Source organism: Perissodus microlepis, chromosome 22 (genome assembly GCF_051167445.1).
Source record: "Perissodus microlepis isolate ML-2025 ecotype Zambia chromosome 22, ASM5116744v1, whole genome shotgun sequence".
In the NCBI taxonomy this organism is placed as follows: Eukaryota; Metazoa; Chordata; class Actinopteri; order Cichliformes; family Cichlidae; genus Perissodus; species Perissodus microlepis.
Window position 1 is genome coordinate 26625714 of NC_140481.1, and position 19028 is coordinate 26644741.

General features: G+C 39.7%; 2 protein-coding genes across 2 annotated transcripts in view; both read left to right on the forward strand.

Annotated features, from left to right (window-relative positions):
• Positions 1 to 1798, forward strand: part of pkhd1l1.1 (PKHD1 like 1, tandem duplicate 1) — a 50456-nt gene extending 48658 nt beyond the window's left edge. The window contains exons 77-78 of the mRNA XM_084919138.1: positions 715 to 868; positions 1064 to 1798. Of these exons, the coding sequence (XP_084775264.1) occupies positions 715 to 868; positions 1064 to 1320 (411 nt within the window). The 3' untranslated portion in view covers positions 1321 to 1798. The remainder of the gene's footprint in view (positions 1 to 714; positions 869 to 1063) is intronic.
• A 1270-nt stretch (positions 1799 to 3068) lies between these two features.
• Positions 3069 to 7096, forward strand: gdf6b (growth differentiation factor 6b). The gene is made up of 2 exons (XM_084920117.1): positions 3069 to 3521; positions 3723 to 7096. Exons 1-2 carry the CDS (start codon positions 3101 to 3103, stop codon positions 4613 to 4615), a joined length of 1314 nt encoding a protein of 437 aa, XP_084776243.1. The 5' UTR covers positions 3069 to 3100; the 3' UTR covers positions 4616 to 7096.
• The last annotated feature ends 11932 nt before the right edge of the window (positions 7097 to 19028 follow it).

Genomic DNA, 19028 nt, shown 5'->3' on the forward strand with positions numbered 1-19028 from the left:
CAGTTCATCCCCTTCTACCTTTTATTTAATTCATTCATTACTAACTCAGTGACCCAATCCATATAAACACTGCATATTTCTCACACCTTACCTGGACCAGGGTTGGATTATTTTATATTTAGGATCGTTTTAGTAGGACTGAGTATGACTCATCTGGTATTCTAGAAATGTACATTTCTCAAAGTTACCATGATTCTTTTGTTTTTCCTCAATCCAATATAAAATTTGTTGTCTAGACTTAGCTATCATTCACACAGAAGGCAGTTTCACTGTAAATGTGGAGTGGACTCGAATGAATAATTAGAGTAAAAATAAGGAACATTTTTGGGACATTTATGCATGAAAATCAACAATTTTACCTGAGTGGATAATCTGGACTTTCTTTAATGGCAGTCATTATTTATAAATTTCACCAGACAGTGAGCACAACGGTCTATGCGAACGTCGATGTGCCTGCATGTTTTTATGACCACACTGCCTTGTTTGGGGGAAGTTTACGTCACGGTGCACTAGCTACCCCTGCACCATAGGTGGCACATTTCCAGCAGACTTTGAATAAGTTGAATACGTATAACAGGAATGACCCTCTTAGCCATTGGGTCTCGAGCTGTTTGTGTCCACAATGGAATATAATCAAGGCTTAAGTCTGTTTTCTATATTCGTCCCTTGTGTGTGTGTGTGTCCATTCACACAGGCCTTTGTTAATGTCTGCAGGGAAACTGCGTCTCCGTGGGAGTGACGACTCTCATGGTTACAGCCAGCCTGAAGGACTCCGATGGAAACAGCGTTGGTGGGCTTGAAGGAAACACAACCATCCTGTTCAGAACCTGCTGGGCCAACTTCAGCGACCTGTCCATTGTTAACAGCGGTGCGTTCACACATCCTCACCTGAACCTAAATAACGTTTGAAAACTGGCAGATTGAAAACAGCTGGTGCAGTTCATCCAGAGCATGATAAAAAAAATTGCAAAACCAATATGTGCATATAATAAATATCAAGCATTATTTATGAAAGCAGAAACTGATCCTATTAGGCGTATAAGTATCTGTTCTTCATCTGCAGGTGAGAACCTGACAATGGTCTTCACTTTGAAGGACTGGGGCACCACATCCAGAGCCTTCTCCATTAAGAACACTCCCACCACCCAGATCCCGATGACCAGCAGCAACATTACAGAGCCGACACCTACCACGACCACTGGTCAGGTCACCGACGACAGCATCTTCGGCTCTGGCACCACTGCTTCTGCTGGCGCTCTGTGCCTGGCTAGCGTTATCTACACCGTGGCCTGCTGCTCCGATGCTGTCCCTATAGGTTAGAAGAGCTCAGCCCGCTTTATGAAGGATAATGTAAAGTCACGTTAACATGAAGGACGAAAACTAACCTCTTGTTCAAAGTTTATTGTGAGTGGTATATTTTTCCATTGCTTATAGCCTTCAGATCAATATCCATTAGAACAAAAATCTTCTCAGGTAAAAGGGATTTATGAAGAATACAACAACAAATAATTATTTTTACTATTTCATGAGGTAAAAGCAAAGCTTTTCTTGAATGATTTTGTGCATTAGATGTTAATTTCTGTTAGTTTTTGGGTTCTTTCATTGTATTTTGTGTAAGATTTAATATGGGTGTGAGGTCCAAATAGATTACCTCTACTTTTAAAAAGTGCAGCAGTGAAATTGAAACTGCAAACAGCTGAAGGAAAACAAGAAATTTTGCAGCAGTTTTCTGCATGTTAATGATTGTTTGAAACTACATTTTCTTTTCAATAAATTGTGTTTTTTATCTTTAAGTGAATCTTTATTGCATCACTGTCTCTTGACTTGTTTTTTCCTCATGTTTTTGGGGCTTTAAATAACAAAGCTCGTTGGTCTGCCCTGGCAGCAAAGTGGATAGAGGCTTTTCACCTTTAAAAGAAAAAAATACCAAAACATAATATTAAAAGCCCAGACTGCAGCGCTGTAGGCAACATACTGAAACGGAGCCTATATCTACTCAAAGAGAATGTGATTGGAAGGGAAAGAAAGGTATATGGAGACCAAATTTTCATGAACATTGGCTTTTGCCACAACTCTTTACATGGAGTGTTACAAGCAGCACCTTTGGGAAATCAGCAGATCCAAAAACAAATACAAAATCAAATCACTTGGAAATTGTTTTTGATTATTGATTATTTTAACTGCTTCAGTAAACATGAAATCATAGTGAAGCCCAAGATTTAGCAGTGAGGTAATGGAGCTAAGATTTGCGCCATAGATACAATGTAAACAAATTATAAGTACAAAAGCGTTGGGCCGCGCCTCTTGATCTTCGAATTCAGGTGTTTTCAGCCCCACGGGTGTATACAAATGTTTTTACTGAGGATGTAACTTTAAATATTCCCACCATTAAGAACATTTTAGAAGGGGCTGGAATAAATAATTTTAATGTCCCAAAATTAATAAAAAACTGAAATAAAGAAATAATGAACAGCATCGTGACGCCTTTTTTTTCATATCATGCAGAAAAGTGTAGTATAGTTACGCAGTTATGTCTTTCTTTCTAGAGTCTATTCTAGTCATGAATCTCAAATATGAGGATATCTGAATAATGTGTGGATTATAATAATTATTTCTATCTGCTGAGCACAGACTCTGTCCACGGTGCTGAAGGACGTCGCCTCTGTGCGCCTTTCGTCTTTCGCATCAAAGCATTATCTCTTTGCTTCACTAGAGGGCATTACACTCCACAATAAACACTAAAGAAATAATCCACCGAGGCAACGTTGCAGGAATCGTTCTGCAGAGAAACTTCCAAAACGCAGGCTTAAAACTGAAAATCAAATCAATTTCGATTCCATTTAAGCAGGTTTGGTGAGAGCGAGAAAAGTCAGCGCAGTTTCATGCACCATAGTCTTTTGAGCGCACATCTGTCTTTCCATGAGGAGGGTGGGGGGTGTCAGAGGAACAATTATCTTTACAGCCTAATTTGCCCTCTCCTTTAAGCCTTTAGAACAATGTAGGCGTGTCTTCGCCTCCTGTGTTTTTTAAACTGCGCGCCGCCTGTCCCTCTGAGCTGTGCGCACTTTGCGGAGCAGCCACTTGCTGCACACAGGAGCGGATGCAGAGTCCAGCTCTGGTCCCCCCCTCCGAACACAGCTCAGGCTCCGACTCAGACTCAGGACGAGCGCAGAGGATGGATTTCTATCACTTCTCTTTTCTTTGCGGGGCTCTTGTGTTCGTGTGGGGCATGCCCTGTTTCCAGACTCTCGTTATTTTCCCTCCAGCTGCGCCGAAAAGCAGCAAAGCGGCGAAGATTTTTAATTCACAAGAAGCGTCTAAATATTTTAAGGAGTTTTACGCTCGACCCTCACAGGACAGATACAACAAAGCAGCACCTAAAGACTTAATTGAGCCGCATGACTACATGTTGTCTATTTACAAGACATTCTCCACGGCGGAGAAGCTGGGTCTCAATGCCAGCTTTTTCCGTTCTTCAAAAGCTGCAAACACTATTGCAAGTTTTGTGGACAGCGGACAAGGTATGTGGAGCTCTGCCGCGTGTGTGAGTGTGTGCATGTAGGTATTATTGCTGGTTCACCTGTGACTCATACTCTGTCTCCCAGTTTAATTCAGTGCAGACTGCATTTGGGATATTTATCTGTCAGATTCCACATCTTTGTGGTATGTAGATCATCTCAGTGAGAAGGCATCTGACCCTGCTGTTTTAATGCTTTCCACAGATGACCTCCCACTCTCCCCTCTGAGGAGACAACAGTATCTGTTCGATGTCTCAACCCTCTCAGAAAAAGCGGAGGTGCTGGGAGCCGAGCTCAGGATTTACACCAAAGCGTCTGGGAATTTCAGGATATCGGAAACAGAGCCTGTCGACATCCAGCTCCTCTCCTGCCACGACCAGCAGCTGCTCGACTCCAAAACACTGGACCTGCAGGGTTCCCACAGGCCGAGGTGGGAGGTGCTGGACGTGTGGGAGATATTCAAGGAGCGACAACACCTGAGCCAGGGGAAGCACTTCTGCCTGGAGCTCAGGGCCGTGCTGGACAATCCTGAGAGGGAGCTGGATCTGCATCTTCTGGGACTGCACCGACATGGGAGGCCTCAGCAGAAGAAGGCCATCTTAGTGGTCTTCACCAGGTCAAAGAAGAAGCAGACACTCTTCAGCGAGAGGAGGGAGGGGAGAGCCTTACTGGGCCTCGAGAAAAGCCCCAAAGAGAGGGGCCCTGGCACTAAAGCCAGCAGGAGACGCAGGACTGCTGCATCCAAAACCCGCCATGGGAAGCGACATGGCAGGAAGTCAAAATCCAGGTGCAGCAAGAAACCCCTGCATGTGAACTTCAGAGATCTGGGCTGGGACGACTGGATCATCGCCCCGCTGGACTATGAGGCGTACCACTGCGAGGGGGTGTGCGACTTCCCCCTGCGCTCCCACCTGGAGCCCACCAACCACGCCATTATCCAGACTCTGATGAATTCAATGAACCCTAGCAACATGCCTCCAAGCTGCTGCGCCCCATCCAAACTCAGCCCCATCAGCATCCTCTACATCGACTCAGGAAACAATGTGGTGTACAAGCAGTACGAGGATATGGTGGTGGAGTCTTGTGGTTGCAGGTAGTACACCCAGCAGGGGTCGTGGCTTACCTTGACCTCCTGGGAATTGAACTGCATCGCAGTCAACGTGGAGGAAAGCCTGTATCTGAAATAAAGAGAACTTTATTTAGCAAGATGGAGACATCAACTATAGTTGAGAAGCATTTTTCTTTCAATTATGCATCCAACACAGTCATCTTGATACCTCAAACATCTCTTTTTGTCCATCTCCTCACCCTTTTTTTTTTTTTTTAAAGAAAATCAATTTAGTCACTTGAAACTCTGCAATTACCACAGATTTGTGGACAAATAAATATGCATCTCATCGCCAAATTAATAAAATACTAAATGCAAAAAGTTGAGCATGTTCTTGCAAAGATTTTGATGAAAAGGATGATTTCATATCTGTATGCTAAACCCTGCAGCTTGGTCGTGTCCTAAAGAAATAAAATTTATGCAAACAACCACACAAAGGTAGTCCAGATAAATAAATCCACCCTGCAATAAATGTGGATGTAAATGTATTCAGAAAAGGCATAAATATGTTATCTTTACAAAAACAGGTTCTGGTAATAAAAGCTAGGTATACGCAAAGTGGACGTTATGTGGCTGTCTGCTCACAACCATTTAACAACCAAATTTGTTGTCATAGTTAGTCAAACACAGCAAAGAAGCAGAAGCCACCACCATCTGTAAATATCAGCTTATTTGACTATTACCTGTCACAAGACTGATACAGGTGATGATTCAGACATGCAAACTTTCCACTTTATGATGAGCTCAGCTCCTTCTGGAAGTTAGAAGCGTGAGAATGGTTTCCATACACAAATCCAGGAATCTTCAACAAAGAATAAACCTTCAGTTTATATACTGAACCTTTCAAAAGATTGGATTAAATTAAATGTGTAATTTGTATAACTTTTAGACTCTCTATATAAAACTTAAAGGATTTCAAAAGGAAACTATATTAGCAATGAATCACCCACAACAATAAAACCATCTGCCAAACTTGGACACAGCTCTAACCCATGAGGGCATGGAGACAGGATGTCTGGTACCAGAGACCTGGTTCTAAAACATTTTGAAGAAGTCAAAAACAGCTTTTAAGTGATTATTAACAATGAAATAAATATCTACTTTGAGTTTATTAAGTAGAGTTGTATGCCATCAGTGTGGTAACTTCATTCTTAGTTTGTTTCATATCTATAACATCCACTTTGCTCAGACACAGTGGCAGTGGCTCTTTTGAGCTCTGTTCTTTAAATGTGAGGCCTCCACGGATGCTTGGATTAGACTGGGAGTGGGGAGTCTGGAGGTTAAGTTAATGATCTGAGCTCCTTATCATATTCTTAGGTAGTTGCTTCGGTGTAGATGGGCATATTGTGCCCACTGCCATCGAGGAGTCTACCTGTTATCTTACTTGTCTAATGAACATCCACATGAAAGCCAGAATCTTAGGTTTCCCAGCAGATCGCTGCATTGTATATGGTTTATGTTATTCCCATCAGCTGTCAGTGGTTTTATTGTTTTGGCACAATTTTTCTCTGGTCATTTTCAAAAGAAGGCCTTGGAGCAAAAAAACCCAAACTATCCAGATCTCTTCGTCTGTTAGCTCAGTGGTTTATATGATATGTAATAACTTTACATCCAGTTTCACTAGAACAATAAAATGTGTCCAGTTAGTTAATATAGAATTTTTGCTGACTGAACAAACTGACTGATTACGCTCTTTCCAGCTGTTTCTTCTGTAAACCAAATCATTAACTTCAGGTAAACACGTTCAGCATAATGGAAGTTTTGATTTTTATCCCTGCCAGGATTAAAATAGCAGATTTTCAGCACCTGACATGGCCTATGACTCAGGGGACGTCTTCCGATCGACCAACGTTCACATCTTTTCATCAAAACCATCGTGGGGTTTCCCACCGCTTTATGTTTAAGATGATTATATAGATGCAATAACTTTGTCTGTAATGCACTGATGGTCAAAGGTGCCATGTGTAAATATTTGGTATGGAAATAATAATTTAAGTCATGTGAGTAAGTTATTGCATTTACTTTGTGCGCTTTGTTCTGTTACAACTTCCAGACGGCGCGAGTCACACATCTGGAGGTTCAGGCTCAAATAAACACACATGGGTAATGTTTTTGTAAAGAAATGTGACAGATTGTGAAATATCAGATTTCTATCAGTGTTTTTAATGTACATATATAAACAGGAAATAATTATCCACTGAGACAAAAAAGAAAAAAAGATTATTTTTGGTGTTGTGTTTATCTTAGCGGCACATTTTAACTTTTCATACTTTATGCTCTGCAATATTTACTGGCATCCAAAAATAATATATTACAACAACTGATAGAGACAGTGTTGTGGCACACTGTGTTTTATTGGAACCTCTCATTTCTATAATAAAAGTGTGCTACTCTATGAAGCAGAAATTCCTGAATAATGTATTTTTGCAGCATTAAATATTCTAACCAAATTAACATATAAAATGTATAAAGATGCACATTAAAACTTACAATGTTTTCTTGCTGATGTTTCGAATGTATTTATTTATTTTTTGACAGTTTTAGTGCTAGTACCACATTGCTTATAGTGATTACTCTTAACATGACTTTTTTTGTATTGTAAAAAATGCCAGCTCTTTATTAGCCCAGAGTCTGTAAACAGTAAATTAAACAACATTGTAACAGAAGGACACTGAGGCACCTGGAAGATGCAAAAGTAGCATAACCAAATTGAGCCAAATATCAGCTGGTCTACACCTGCAGGAGTGCTGTTGATTCTCTTACTGACCCCAAACTTTGCAATACCTTCAACATGAAGCATTAACTACTCAAACGCTGGTAAAATTTTAGTTAAATTAATGTAGCAATTGTCTTTAAAAAAAAAAAAAAAGAAGAAGAAGAAGAAGAAGAAGAAGAAAGGAAATACATGAATGTTTTCAATATTAAATAAATATATATATTTTTAAAGGAAAACAGAAAAGCTCAAATTACTGGAGAAACTGGGCTAACTGCAGATTAGCTAAATTAAAACAGGGTTTGTCATGCTAAAAACACCTACTCGCTAACTGTACAACAGGTGTAAAGGAAAGTGTGATCTGATTACACTTAAAGGAAAAACCTCAGCTTGAATTAAAGTAACTGTCATGTCTAGTAGCAGGTTAGCTTAGCATAAAGACTGAACAGCAGCCTAGCTTACCATTGTCTTAAAGTACAACTGCTGCTAAAATTAAACAGTTTTGCAGAATCCTTTGTTAAAGACAGTTAAGGGAAGGCAAGAAGTGATTACGTCTGGTAACAATACAGGTAGCTGTATTTAAAAAAGTAATATGGCCTACACTATATGACATTTTGTAATAACATAATTTTTTTTAATGGCTGTTTTTGTTTTCATTAAACAAACAATATATAATGTCTTAATAAACTATATTTTAAGATGCTCTAGCTTGGCTGTGGCCACTATTTCCAGTATATACAGTCCATGGTTTGCAGTTATGGTGTTTTGCTAATAAAAATAAATTAGCATCGTTGTGGCTTCATCTAACATTCAGATCAATAGTGGAAAAAAAAGACTAAAAATGTTTGTGTTTTGCCAGAGAAATCCCAAACTGCTGTTCATCAGTAATCCTGTTTAATAGTTTGATCACTTTTTCCAGTAAGCTTTAGTGCTATCAGGTTTTATAAAGTGCTCTCACAGCAACCCTTTAACCTTTTTTTACATCTAAATTTTATTTGATAAAGCCTGAGTACACTTCTCCAGGTTGAAAAGTTTCCACATAGTCAGCAAATAACTCTGCTAAATTATTATTTACCTAATTTATAAGCAAAAATATTAAACCCCTTTGCTAGTTTCCCAACTTCAAATTAAAGAAAATAGTTTAGACATCTTCTTCTCTGTTATAGAAAGATAAATATTTAACTCTTCCATGATGGGTTGTCCAGTTTATACATTAATTACTTCAAATAGAGTGAGAAGCAGCTAATTATATAATTAGATATGTCAGATTTTTTATTCTATACACAAGAGAAGGCTCCAAGATTGACACAATACAGAGTACACACGGGTCTTTAGGGGGACATTTGTTGCATATTCAGCTTCAGTTCCAGCACAGAGAGCTGAGATGTACCTGCTGCTGGACAGGGACAGTTTGCAGGGTGAAAGCAAGGTCAGCAGACATGTGGAACTAGTGCCATCTTCCATGGGTGGGCTGTGTTTCTCTGTGCTGGAGGTCGGATGGGGAGGGAGAATGGATGGGATCAATATGTGACAAACAAATTGGTGTGCGGATGCAATAACTGACCCCGCTTCAGTCTAGAGCCACATTGAGTCCTTTGCTTCACAGACAATAGTGGTGGAGGATCTCAACATCAGATTAAGCCTGCTTTTGCCCTAACTGGGTTCAAAGGTCAAGTGGCCCATTGTCTCCAGGGACTGCGGATATTAAACAATGTACATGTCCCCTTAGAAAAGAGCTGCAATTAAGAGGGAAGAGAGGAGGGTGAGGGGGAAGGAATGCGTGCGATGCTCACTGAGGGCCTCGCTGTCAGTCCCCAAACAACAAGGTGAGATATAAAAAAAAAAGGGGGAGGTGGGTTTGAAGCGGCTGCTCGGAGCAGCCTCGAAGGACAAAAGACTGGAATGCAGCGTCTCTAAAGAGGAGGCGTTTCTGCTCTGTGTCTCGCTGTGGCAGATTTGCTGTGAGATGGAGAAAAATATTTGCTGGAGACACAAAGACGGGTGTAAATCGAGTGCAGGATTCAGCTGCTGTTATCAGAGGAGGGGGAAATAAGTGGGAACTCATGTTTTTTTCTGACTTTTCTGTGATGTTAAATGTTTCACACATGCCCAGAGTGCAGTCAAGAGGAACAGAGAGTTAAAAAGGGGTAAAGACAGAGATCTGCAAACAGATATTTACAGAAGTACGGAAAAAAAAAACATCAAAGAAATGTCAGACAAGCACGGAAAAACAGAGAAAATACTTTCCCGTTAAATATTATCCAGCACGTGCCTCCCTTGTTTGCTTTTAGAAGTGAAAAGTCCTCTCACCTTGACCTCTGTGTTTACTCTGGTAAACGCAGCTTGTTAGAGGCTTTATGGGGGAAATCCTTTCTGTGGAGTCGGATGGCAGCAAAGCCCCGACACAAGAGGGAAGTCACTTCTGTTGGTCAAGTAAACTCTGGGAATTGCTCTTCCTCAGACCTCACAGGGCATGAATTTAATGCTTTTTCAGGTCTAGATACCCTTCAGTATCTAATCAACAGCATTTCAAAGACTGCATTTCAACTTAAGCAACATCTTTGAAATATTTTTATCGAAATCCTGTTTAAAATACAATTTAAAAAAAGCGGAAAATTGCTGAAATAAACATGCATGTATTGTGTTTTTATATATTCTGTCCTAGCTGGTTAAGGTGGAAGCTTACATATTATTTAACTGGCTATGTATGGTTGCCTTTAAGATTTATACTCACCATAACAAGCGTATAGTGTCTTGTGCAGTTTTATGTTGCAGTCTGCATTTAAGTTTTTCAACTTTTGTTTAAAAGTCTAAGTTTATTTAATTCTTTTTAGTCTTCTTTTTTCAGTCTGACCTTCAACAAGTACATTCTGTGGGATATATATATATATATATATATATATATATATATATATATATATATACTGTAGCTCAGATAGACTGAAATGTTGGAGTTAAATAAATATTTTGTCTGTATATTTTGTCTGTAAGTGAGACAGTGTTAAGATTTGTATTTATACATAGATGAATTTCACTGAATTTCAGTTTTTTTCTATAAATATTTTGATAATATCTTTGAGAAGAATTCCTTTGACAGCAGTCTTAGCAGAGATGCTCTAACCTTCCTCTCCTCAGCCACCTCCTCCAGCTCTTCTGGGTACACTGAGGCATTTCCAAACCAGCTGAGAGATGTAATCTCTGCTGCATGGAGAGGTCCTGCTCCCAGTAGGACATTCCCGAAACACAGCACCTAAGAGGTACCCAGGAGAGATCATGTAGTCAGACATCCGAATCACCTTGGCTGGTTCCTTTCAACTGTAATTTTAGACACTGGTCTCAGTATCTTGAACAGTCTGCTGCACAGTATATGGGATTCTGCCTCAGTGGACCTTTTAAAAGAAATGCCAAAAGACATATTTCCAACTGGCTTTTCCTCAAACATCATCATTTATGACCCTTAACATTGCAATCAGTGCATTACACACTTTTATCCCATCTCCAATATTACAACCACAACCGGGAAAAACTTATCTCAGTGACTGCAATTGAGATAAGCTGATGCTAATAGGTAATAAAATTAAACCACAAAATGAAGCTTTGGAAAAACAGGCAAACTGGACGTTCAAAAATGCCAGATAAAAGCTGGGATCTGAAGATGCAGGAGAGCTGCTTGGTCCAGAGGGAGAGTGAGGGCAAGGTGATCCTCAATTACTCAACCTGGCACACCTGAGAAAGAGGGAGAAGAGGAAGAAAGAAGGAAGGAAATAAGGAACTAAGGGCACAAGGCGAGGGCGTGTAACATCCTAAAGTCTTAAACTGATTTTTATATTTCTTTTCAGTGTCTGACTGTTTTGATTCATAAGCTTTGCAAGTGTTTGCCACATTATAAACTAACCAAATTCCACTTTAGACGTATGCATGTTGAGTTGAATTTCAGAGTTGACATTTCATTCAGTCATGAAATACTTGAGTCAAAGCTCCACTGATATTCAGCTGATACAATAACTACCTATGAACACTTTGCTTGGAAACATGCATATTAAAGTTCATTACTCTCACATTAATTTAACAGTAGTGGAATTAATATTGCCTACTGGGGCTTTAGTGAGTGAGTGCACAAATACTGAAACACTGAAATTTAATTAGTGTGGTCCTTTGGCCAGTTGCACACCTGGAGAAAATGGATTACACAGGTGGGAGCAGCTCAATTATGCAGACAGGTGTGCACTGTAAAATGTGTCTTCTTAAAATCAAGAAAACCTCTCAGGTTTGCACTAAAAATTGTGATAAGCATACAGAATACACTTTAAAATAATTCAGACAAGTAACATAAATTACTGTTTCAGTTGTTCTAACAGGAAGTTAAATAACAGGACATTCAGTGAATGTCCTGTTATTTAAGTGAATGGGTTAAATGCAGAGAGTAATTTCCTTACAAGGGATTAATAAAGTATACAAAAAAAAAAAATTCACTGATGTCGGAAAAAACAACTCCTTTTCCACATTTGAAAAAGTTACAAATAGAAAACAATCAGGTGTAACCTGCATCAGCTGGAAGGAGTCTCCACTTTATCAGTTTGTGCACTGAGCGTGATCTTTGGGACAATGACGTCCATCAACACCAGGTTAAAAGATGAAGTCATTTTAGTTTGCTCACTAACAATATGAAAGTATTTCAGTGTGACGACATGTTTCATTTACAGTGTGCAGACAGATTTACGCTGTGCAAGCTGCTCCTCGCATGTAGCATCAATCAATCAATTACTGCAGTAAACATTTTGTTCTCCAGATTTGAGATAATTTATTTAAAAAGTTGTAACTTATTTCTTCTGCACATTATGCAGTAATGACGATACTGATAGTTAAGTTAGTAAGTTAATTTACCACGTTGTTAAACGACTCTTTAATTGAATAAGTGTTGAATCTGCTCCTGACTGTGCTTCCCTTTAAATTTAAAAGGCACGGGTCAAACACCGGGGAAAATATCTGACGATACCAGAAACAGCTGTCAAAACATTAATTACAGCACAGTTTTTTTTCAAAAACTGTTTAATTTTATTATTTTTTCTTTGTTGCTCTTGTCTTATTGTCATATTTTGATCTCAAATTCAAATGCCTCAAAATTATTTCAATTTCACAGGTCTCAGGAGGATTAACTTTTGTCATATGCATTTAGCTTCTCTTTTAGGACTTAGAACTTGGCAATATTTGAGTTTTAGGACTCCACATTGTAATAATTTGGCACTTACAGCATGTAAATGTGTTTGTATTCATCCATTAATACCTGCAGTCACTGCTCTATAGGCTCAAACAAAATAACTTTGGTTTTGTGACTTCCACTGTTCCCCATCTGAAAGCTCAAAGCCCTCTCTGTCTCTCATTTTTCCTCGCTGTAACCCCTCTCTCGATTTCTTCTCTCTCACCACATGTACTTTGGATACACATGCTATATTTCCGCGCTTTGAACAGGAACCTCCAGTTGCATTCCCATACTCGATCTTTCTGTTCCTATACAGTCTGTGGCCTCGGGTGAAGGTTTCATGAGAGGGCAGCGGGCACGGAGCCACATATTTTAACATTTTAAAGACCCGCGTTATCCACAACACCTCATTCTGGTTACGTTTTATAGACGTTGGAAGAGTCCCGATACCATCCTTCATCTCTGTGATGCACCTGAGGGGAAGAGGATGTGAGCCAGAAGGGGTGTGTCCATGAAGGAAAGACAAACAGCAGGAGCAACAGAAACAGAAAAGGAACAAGAAAAGGAAAATAAATGAGAAGATGTGTGTCAGAGAGCAGGAAGGGAAAGAAGAATGGGATGACAACTGAGGGAAAGTGAACAGAGATAACGTGACAAACAAGTAAGGAAATATGAAACTGAAAGAAAAAATGGGAGAGTGTGAGCTTTGAAGGGAAAACAGACAGCTCTGTGTCAGAGAAGTCATAAAGAAAGGAAGCAGTTTAAAGTATGAAACAGTCTTTCTAGTGTTACTTCAGCAGTAGTAAGTGAGGCCACAGTGCTGCTTTGAGATAAATGTCCAGGGGAACATGAATGTCTGCACTGAATTTCACGGCAATCCATCCAATAATTGTTGAGATACCTCATTTCGGGCCAAATACGCGGACCGGCTGGTAGACTGGTGTTAGGATCTCTGCAATAGTTGAATTGAAGCCGCAAGGGCCAAGATACCCAGAATGTAATCCCTAGTACAGAGAGCTGAAGTGAAACCAGAACTTCCGTGCTCTGTTCCAAATATAAGAAAGCCTCATTCAAAATCCCGTTGATGTTAATAATAAAAAAGCCTGGGAACAGATCCTCAGCAGTGCATTTGAAACTGATGGGAGAAACTTATTCCAGGATAAAAATACCCCTGACCACAGGGCACGAGGGGTCACTGAAGGGTTTGATGAGCATGAAAATGATGTGAATCATCAATCATCTTTATTCGCTAGATTAAATCCTAACGAACCACCTGTGGGAGATTTTGGATTGATGGGTTAGAGAGGAGCTCCGATCATCAAATGAGAAAGAAAGGAATGTCTTTTAAACGCCTTCCAAAGACACCAAACCCTGGTTTTCTTCATCGCTTGCCTGCCTTGTGAGAATTGTGCAAATATGAATTAGTAAAAAAAACATCTTGCACTGGTAAAAAAAAAAACTGTGCTGACTGACACCTAATGAGGAGGCCCTTCCTCTTGTGCTGGTGCTAGGAGATATATCAGCATATATCTATGCCCTCCAAATTGGTGGCTGGGCATGGGGCAACCACAGACTCTGTACTAGATTTGAGCCAAATAGTTGACTACTTCTGATGAAAGCCTCCAGCAGATGGTCAAGTGTGACATGGGGAGATGCTAACTACTGGTGACTTTGTCCCTCTGGAAAGGAAAGAGGACTAACTGATCTAAAATGCAGTTTTCTGTTACATTTTGGTGCACAGTCACTTTTCTTTAAAAATTCAAAACAGTGTTTTTGTATTACTGGAAAACTACACGTTTCTGTTAGCAATGTCATGCCACGACTACCAATTTCATTTCATGAGGCTGGTGATGTGCAAAGGAAGACCATGTCACTTTCTGAACATTGCAGCACAGGCGTTTGGCATGATTTCTGAGTGTTTCAATATGGAAAGCAATTCAAAATAACATGCTTAACTTGCTCAAAAAGACCAAGGGAGAAAAGAGTTACAGAGGCAGTGAGCCTAGAATTCACATCACTTGTTTCACCAGTAATGTATTTTCTAGCACATGCTATAGCGAAAAATAGAAACCATAAGTAAAATAAAATTCTGACTTGGTTGAAAATCAATAAAACTAGTTCCTTGTGTCTTGTGTTCTCAGTCAGACCGTTTCAAACGCTGTGCCCGCAGCTTGTAATGCTGGATTTCTGTTGTAAGTTAGCAGCAGAGATAACGTGGATGACATCGAGATGCTGTGTGAACTCTTAATAAATGAGCTGACCTTCGGGAGGTAAATCAGCCTCTTTAATGAGGTTAAAATGGGGGCAAAAAGTAAGACCTTGTAATCTACATCAGTAAATCAAAGGGTGAAGTCTTTCCTTAAGGTTAAGGTTAACGTGAGTCAGTGTATTGTTCTCCAAAAAGATGTAAACACAGCTATATGCGTGTGTGTGTGAGCTCCCTGTCCCTGTTGCAGAGCCTCATCAGCCAGGCCTTTTGGCAGAGTTACTTTTTAGCGGGTGTTCCCTTCTTCTCCTCTCCACAGCCTTTTACTGTCACACAGGGATCTAAATGATGAGGACACGCAGAACACGCAGATGTTAGCAATATCTCTCTAATATGAACTCTCTCATACGGACGCACCTGGCTCTGATTTGTCTAAGATAGAGCATGTAGTGTGTGCACTTGACATCAGTTTTTATGTGTGCAGAAAGATACTTTAAGGAAAGGGGAAAAAAAGAGGTGGAGGGCAGGAGGGGGTTGTAAGTAAAAACAGAGGAGCTGTCGCTCACATGCCCGACACAGGATGATAATCACGGCCCTGGCTGCTTTTGTACATGAGCAGCTTTGGTTTTGGGTGACAGCGCTGGCAGTGTTGTTTTACAGTCAGTCTGCAGTTGGAAATAAAAACCAGACGAGGCGGACTCCGCGGCCAAAATCAGTCCCCCCGGTAATTAAAAGTGCCTGCTGAGAGCTCTTTACTACACACAGCCAGATCACTGATCATCACTGCACGATCACATCAAAAGGAAATGACACAGGACACAAGGCGAGCCATTAGTGAGTCGATTTCCCCCAAAAGATCACAGGCAGTCATTGGGTGGTTGATTACCTACAGATTGTCTGTTCTTTCTCCTCCTTTCCACTGGAACGCACATATTTTTATTTTTTTTAAATGCCTTCTGTTGTAAAACATCACAGGGGTCAGCTGTTTAATGCCCCAATGATGTGATTTGATGCATCATCAGTTTTGCCCATATTTCAGTTAAACTGGATTTACTTGCACTAAATTCTTAGAATATGAAAATGCATGTACATCATCTTTAGTTTAAGCACGTTAAGCTTTATGATGGTTTATGTATGTATGGCTCCCCTTCAACTGCATACTCTGCTGTGTGGTTACATCAAGCAGCAACGAAGCCTCATCGACCACAAAATGCAGTCCCCCGAACAGCCGCTTGAGCCTGACTCCAAAAGCGAGGCTATCAAAGACTCTAATATTTAAAACTGCAACATTAGAGCAGAAATAACCATGTTTATATCCTGGTTTCTAAAAAACATTCCGGCTTCTATGGCAAGGTTCTCCTTTCATATCAACTTTAGAGCTGGGGACTTCGATTATGGGCAAAATCTCAAGTTTTTTGCCCATAAAGATAGTACTTGACAACCTCCCCTGTACCCTTAATTATCGGTTTTGACACATCAATATATAACTAAAGGGGGAGCTATAAGGAACTAATTGCTCATAGGTCCTCTATTAGAATAGGGTTTTGCTAGCTAGCTAGCTAGCTGGTAGATTTTGAGGCTATTTAAGCTACAACATGTAGAGGCTCTAAAATCAAATAATGCTGAATTCATCTGCACTGCAGATAAAAATTAAAGGAACCGAAACAGAAAACAGGATCAAAGCAAATCTGCAACTGTTAGCTTGCTAGCTTTCCTTTTCTCTACATAGCCAAGATGGCACCTGCTGAGGTTTGCAATTTGAAAAACATTGCATTTCTTCTCTTTTGATTTTATATATATATATATATATATATATATATATATATATATATATATATATATATATATATAACTGCAAACAAAAAAGTACAAATGTGAAAAATAAAAGCAGACTGAACCCTTTAAAATCATACAGAAGAATTTCATTACCTTCATGCACAAGTCCAACATTTGACATTTGGACAAAGTTATGTAAACTTAACTACAGTATAGGCTGTTCTTCTATATGAAAGTCAGATATTGAGGGATCCCCCTGTCTGAACACCTTGTTAAATGAGTTGCAGGTGCAATCAGCAGGAGTTTGAAACACTTTCAAACCCACAATCTCCCTCCTTACTGTAATTTATTCCCCTTAAAGAACTGTGGGGGTGGGTGGGGGGTTGAGTCTTTAGGTCAATAAAAATCAGAAAAGCAGTTATTGACTTTGAAGCCCTTTGCCGTTTGAGGGAAACCCAAAACCGGGCCGATTGTGGCGAGCCAGTGCGGTTGAGGCCGTAGAGGAAATGCAGTGTGACACTAACAGGCTAAAGGAGGAAGTGTTGATGGACTGAATTAAACAAGCAGGCGAAAGGGGGCCGAGGGGGTGGCGGGTGGGTTTTTGTGGGGGCATGACACTAATGTTTTCCATTGACAAGACGGAAAAGCCCCGCTGCCATGCCACACACACACACACACAGCCATAAATTCATGCATTTATTCACAGGGAATATCCACTGTGAGCTGCCAGCGGGGGCACTTTCCCATGCATACTTTAAGGAACACACAGATCCAAACATTCAGCCTGTACCAAAAAGTGAAAGATCCCTCCAATCAGCGAATTCAAAGTTTCCCAGAGAGGTTTGATTAAAGTCTAAAAATGCCCATTCCTCACTTAGATAGAAGGAAAACAATAAGGATTCAAACATATTTCAGGCTACTGTGACTCAGAGGTGCACAATCTGTCTGTTTCCAATTATGGCTTTTAAGCAGTTTGAGGAAACGTGTGGTAACTTCAAGAGGAAATATTTTACATGTCACGGATGTAATAGAGGAGCATTGTACTCTGTATAAACTGCTGGATCTGGGTTTTATCTCCAGAGAAAAATGCAGCAGTGAAAACAAAGAAGAAGTAAATGGGGAGGGAGTGTTGACGGGAAAACAAGCAGATTGTACTTGCTCTTGGTACGTTTAGTAATCTAACAAATGTACCAAACAGAGAGGATAAACTATAAGATAATTAAAAGCAAGTCATTTACTAACATTTCAACATGACCGTGTAATAAGTAATGGATTCACAAAAGGGCAGAGTGGAAAAGCTTACGTATTTTAGGCTCAAGGCCACTTTGAAGACAAAGAAATCAGTTTTATAGGTTTACATTTAAACTGCAGCAACTTAAAATACTTAAAAAAGGATTTGATACCATGTAACAGCTATATAAAATGAGTTAGAGAGTTGACAGTAAGTGTGTAAATCTGTGGAACTGCAAATAAGATTATAGGTCTCTGGTTTGGTTTAACAAAGAGCTGATTCATACTAATATTGGCATTTTACTCGCACCGCAAACATGCATAAGGGGACATCTGCATGTCTTCAGCGGCGTATCAACAAAGGATAAAAAGATCCATCCATGGTTGTAATATGTTTTAATAATGGGCATGTGAAACAGAAAGAAAAACAGAAATTATAAAAGAGTAATAGAGCAATTACTTAGTTTATAACTTATGTAAGTGATCTGGAAAAGGTGTAAGCTGGAGATATAATTATGGCTACCCTTTTAACCATAAAATGCTTGGGGTTTGGTGCTCTTGTACAATATCTATCTCTTTCTACGAGTATATCTTTGAGTATCAGGTGGAGTTGTGACCAGGTGCTCCTCAGGAGCTTTATAGCTGCCCAATAAACCTGCGCTATCCTTTGTCCTGTGTCTGTTTCTCTGAGGAAACAGGAATCTTCTTCTGGAAATTATTTACCTGCCTGCTCAATCTCCACTGCCCATCTCCTCACTGGCAACAGAGGGGTTGATTTTGTTCATTTTGCTCCAAGTAAGACAGCAAAATCTGACAAGCACAATTCAAAGACACATTTAGAATGACCTCGGCCTAATCATGTTAATCCTGCCTCTCCTCTCCCGCAGTGCTATGTCCAGTCTTTGCCTAAATACAACAAATTATCTTTTTTTCATATTTGTTTATCATGCTATCCTTTAACATTGTTTTAAATTAAAATAGGTTGTTTTACTTGAAAAGACTGGATCTGAATCACTGTGAAACTGCAGTTCCTATAAAGACCACTAGAGGGTGGTTTCAAACAAAATGGCCAGTCACCATAGGCCAAAATGTTAAACCCCCCAAATTTAAAGCAGAAATAAGTGTGTTTACAGCCTGGTACAAAGAAAAGTTTTAATCTGTTTAGCAACTTCAAGGTCATACTGGTAATAGTAGTTAAAAAAAGAAGAGCAAGTTTATGTTTTATAGATATTTTATAGATCAACATCATAATATATAAGTGCAGCCTGCAGCTATGC

Excerpts from the sequence above, each read along its gene's own strand:
- gdf6b (XM_084920117.1), top strand. The coding sequence starts at position 3,101 with ATGCAGAGTCCAGCTCTGGTCCCCCCCTCCGAACACAGCTCAGGCTCC. Across the intron at positions 3,522-3,722 it reads TTTTGTGGACAGCGGACAAG|ATGACCTCCCACTCTCCCCT; the intron begins GTATGTGGAGCT and ends TGCTTTCCACAG.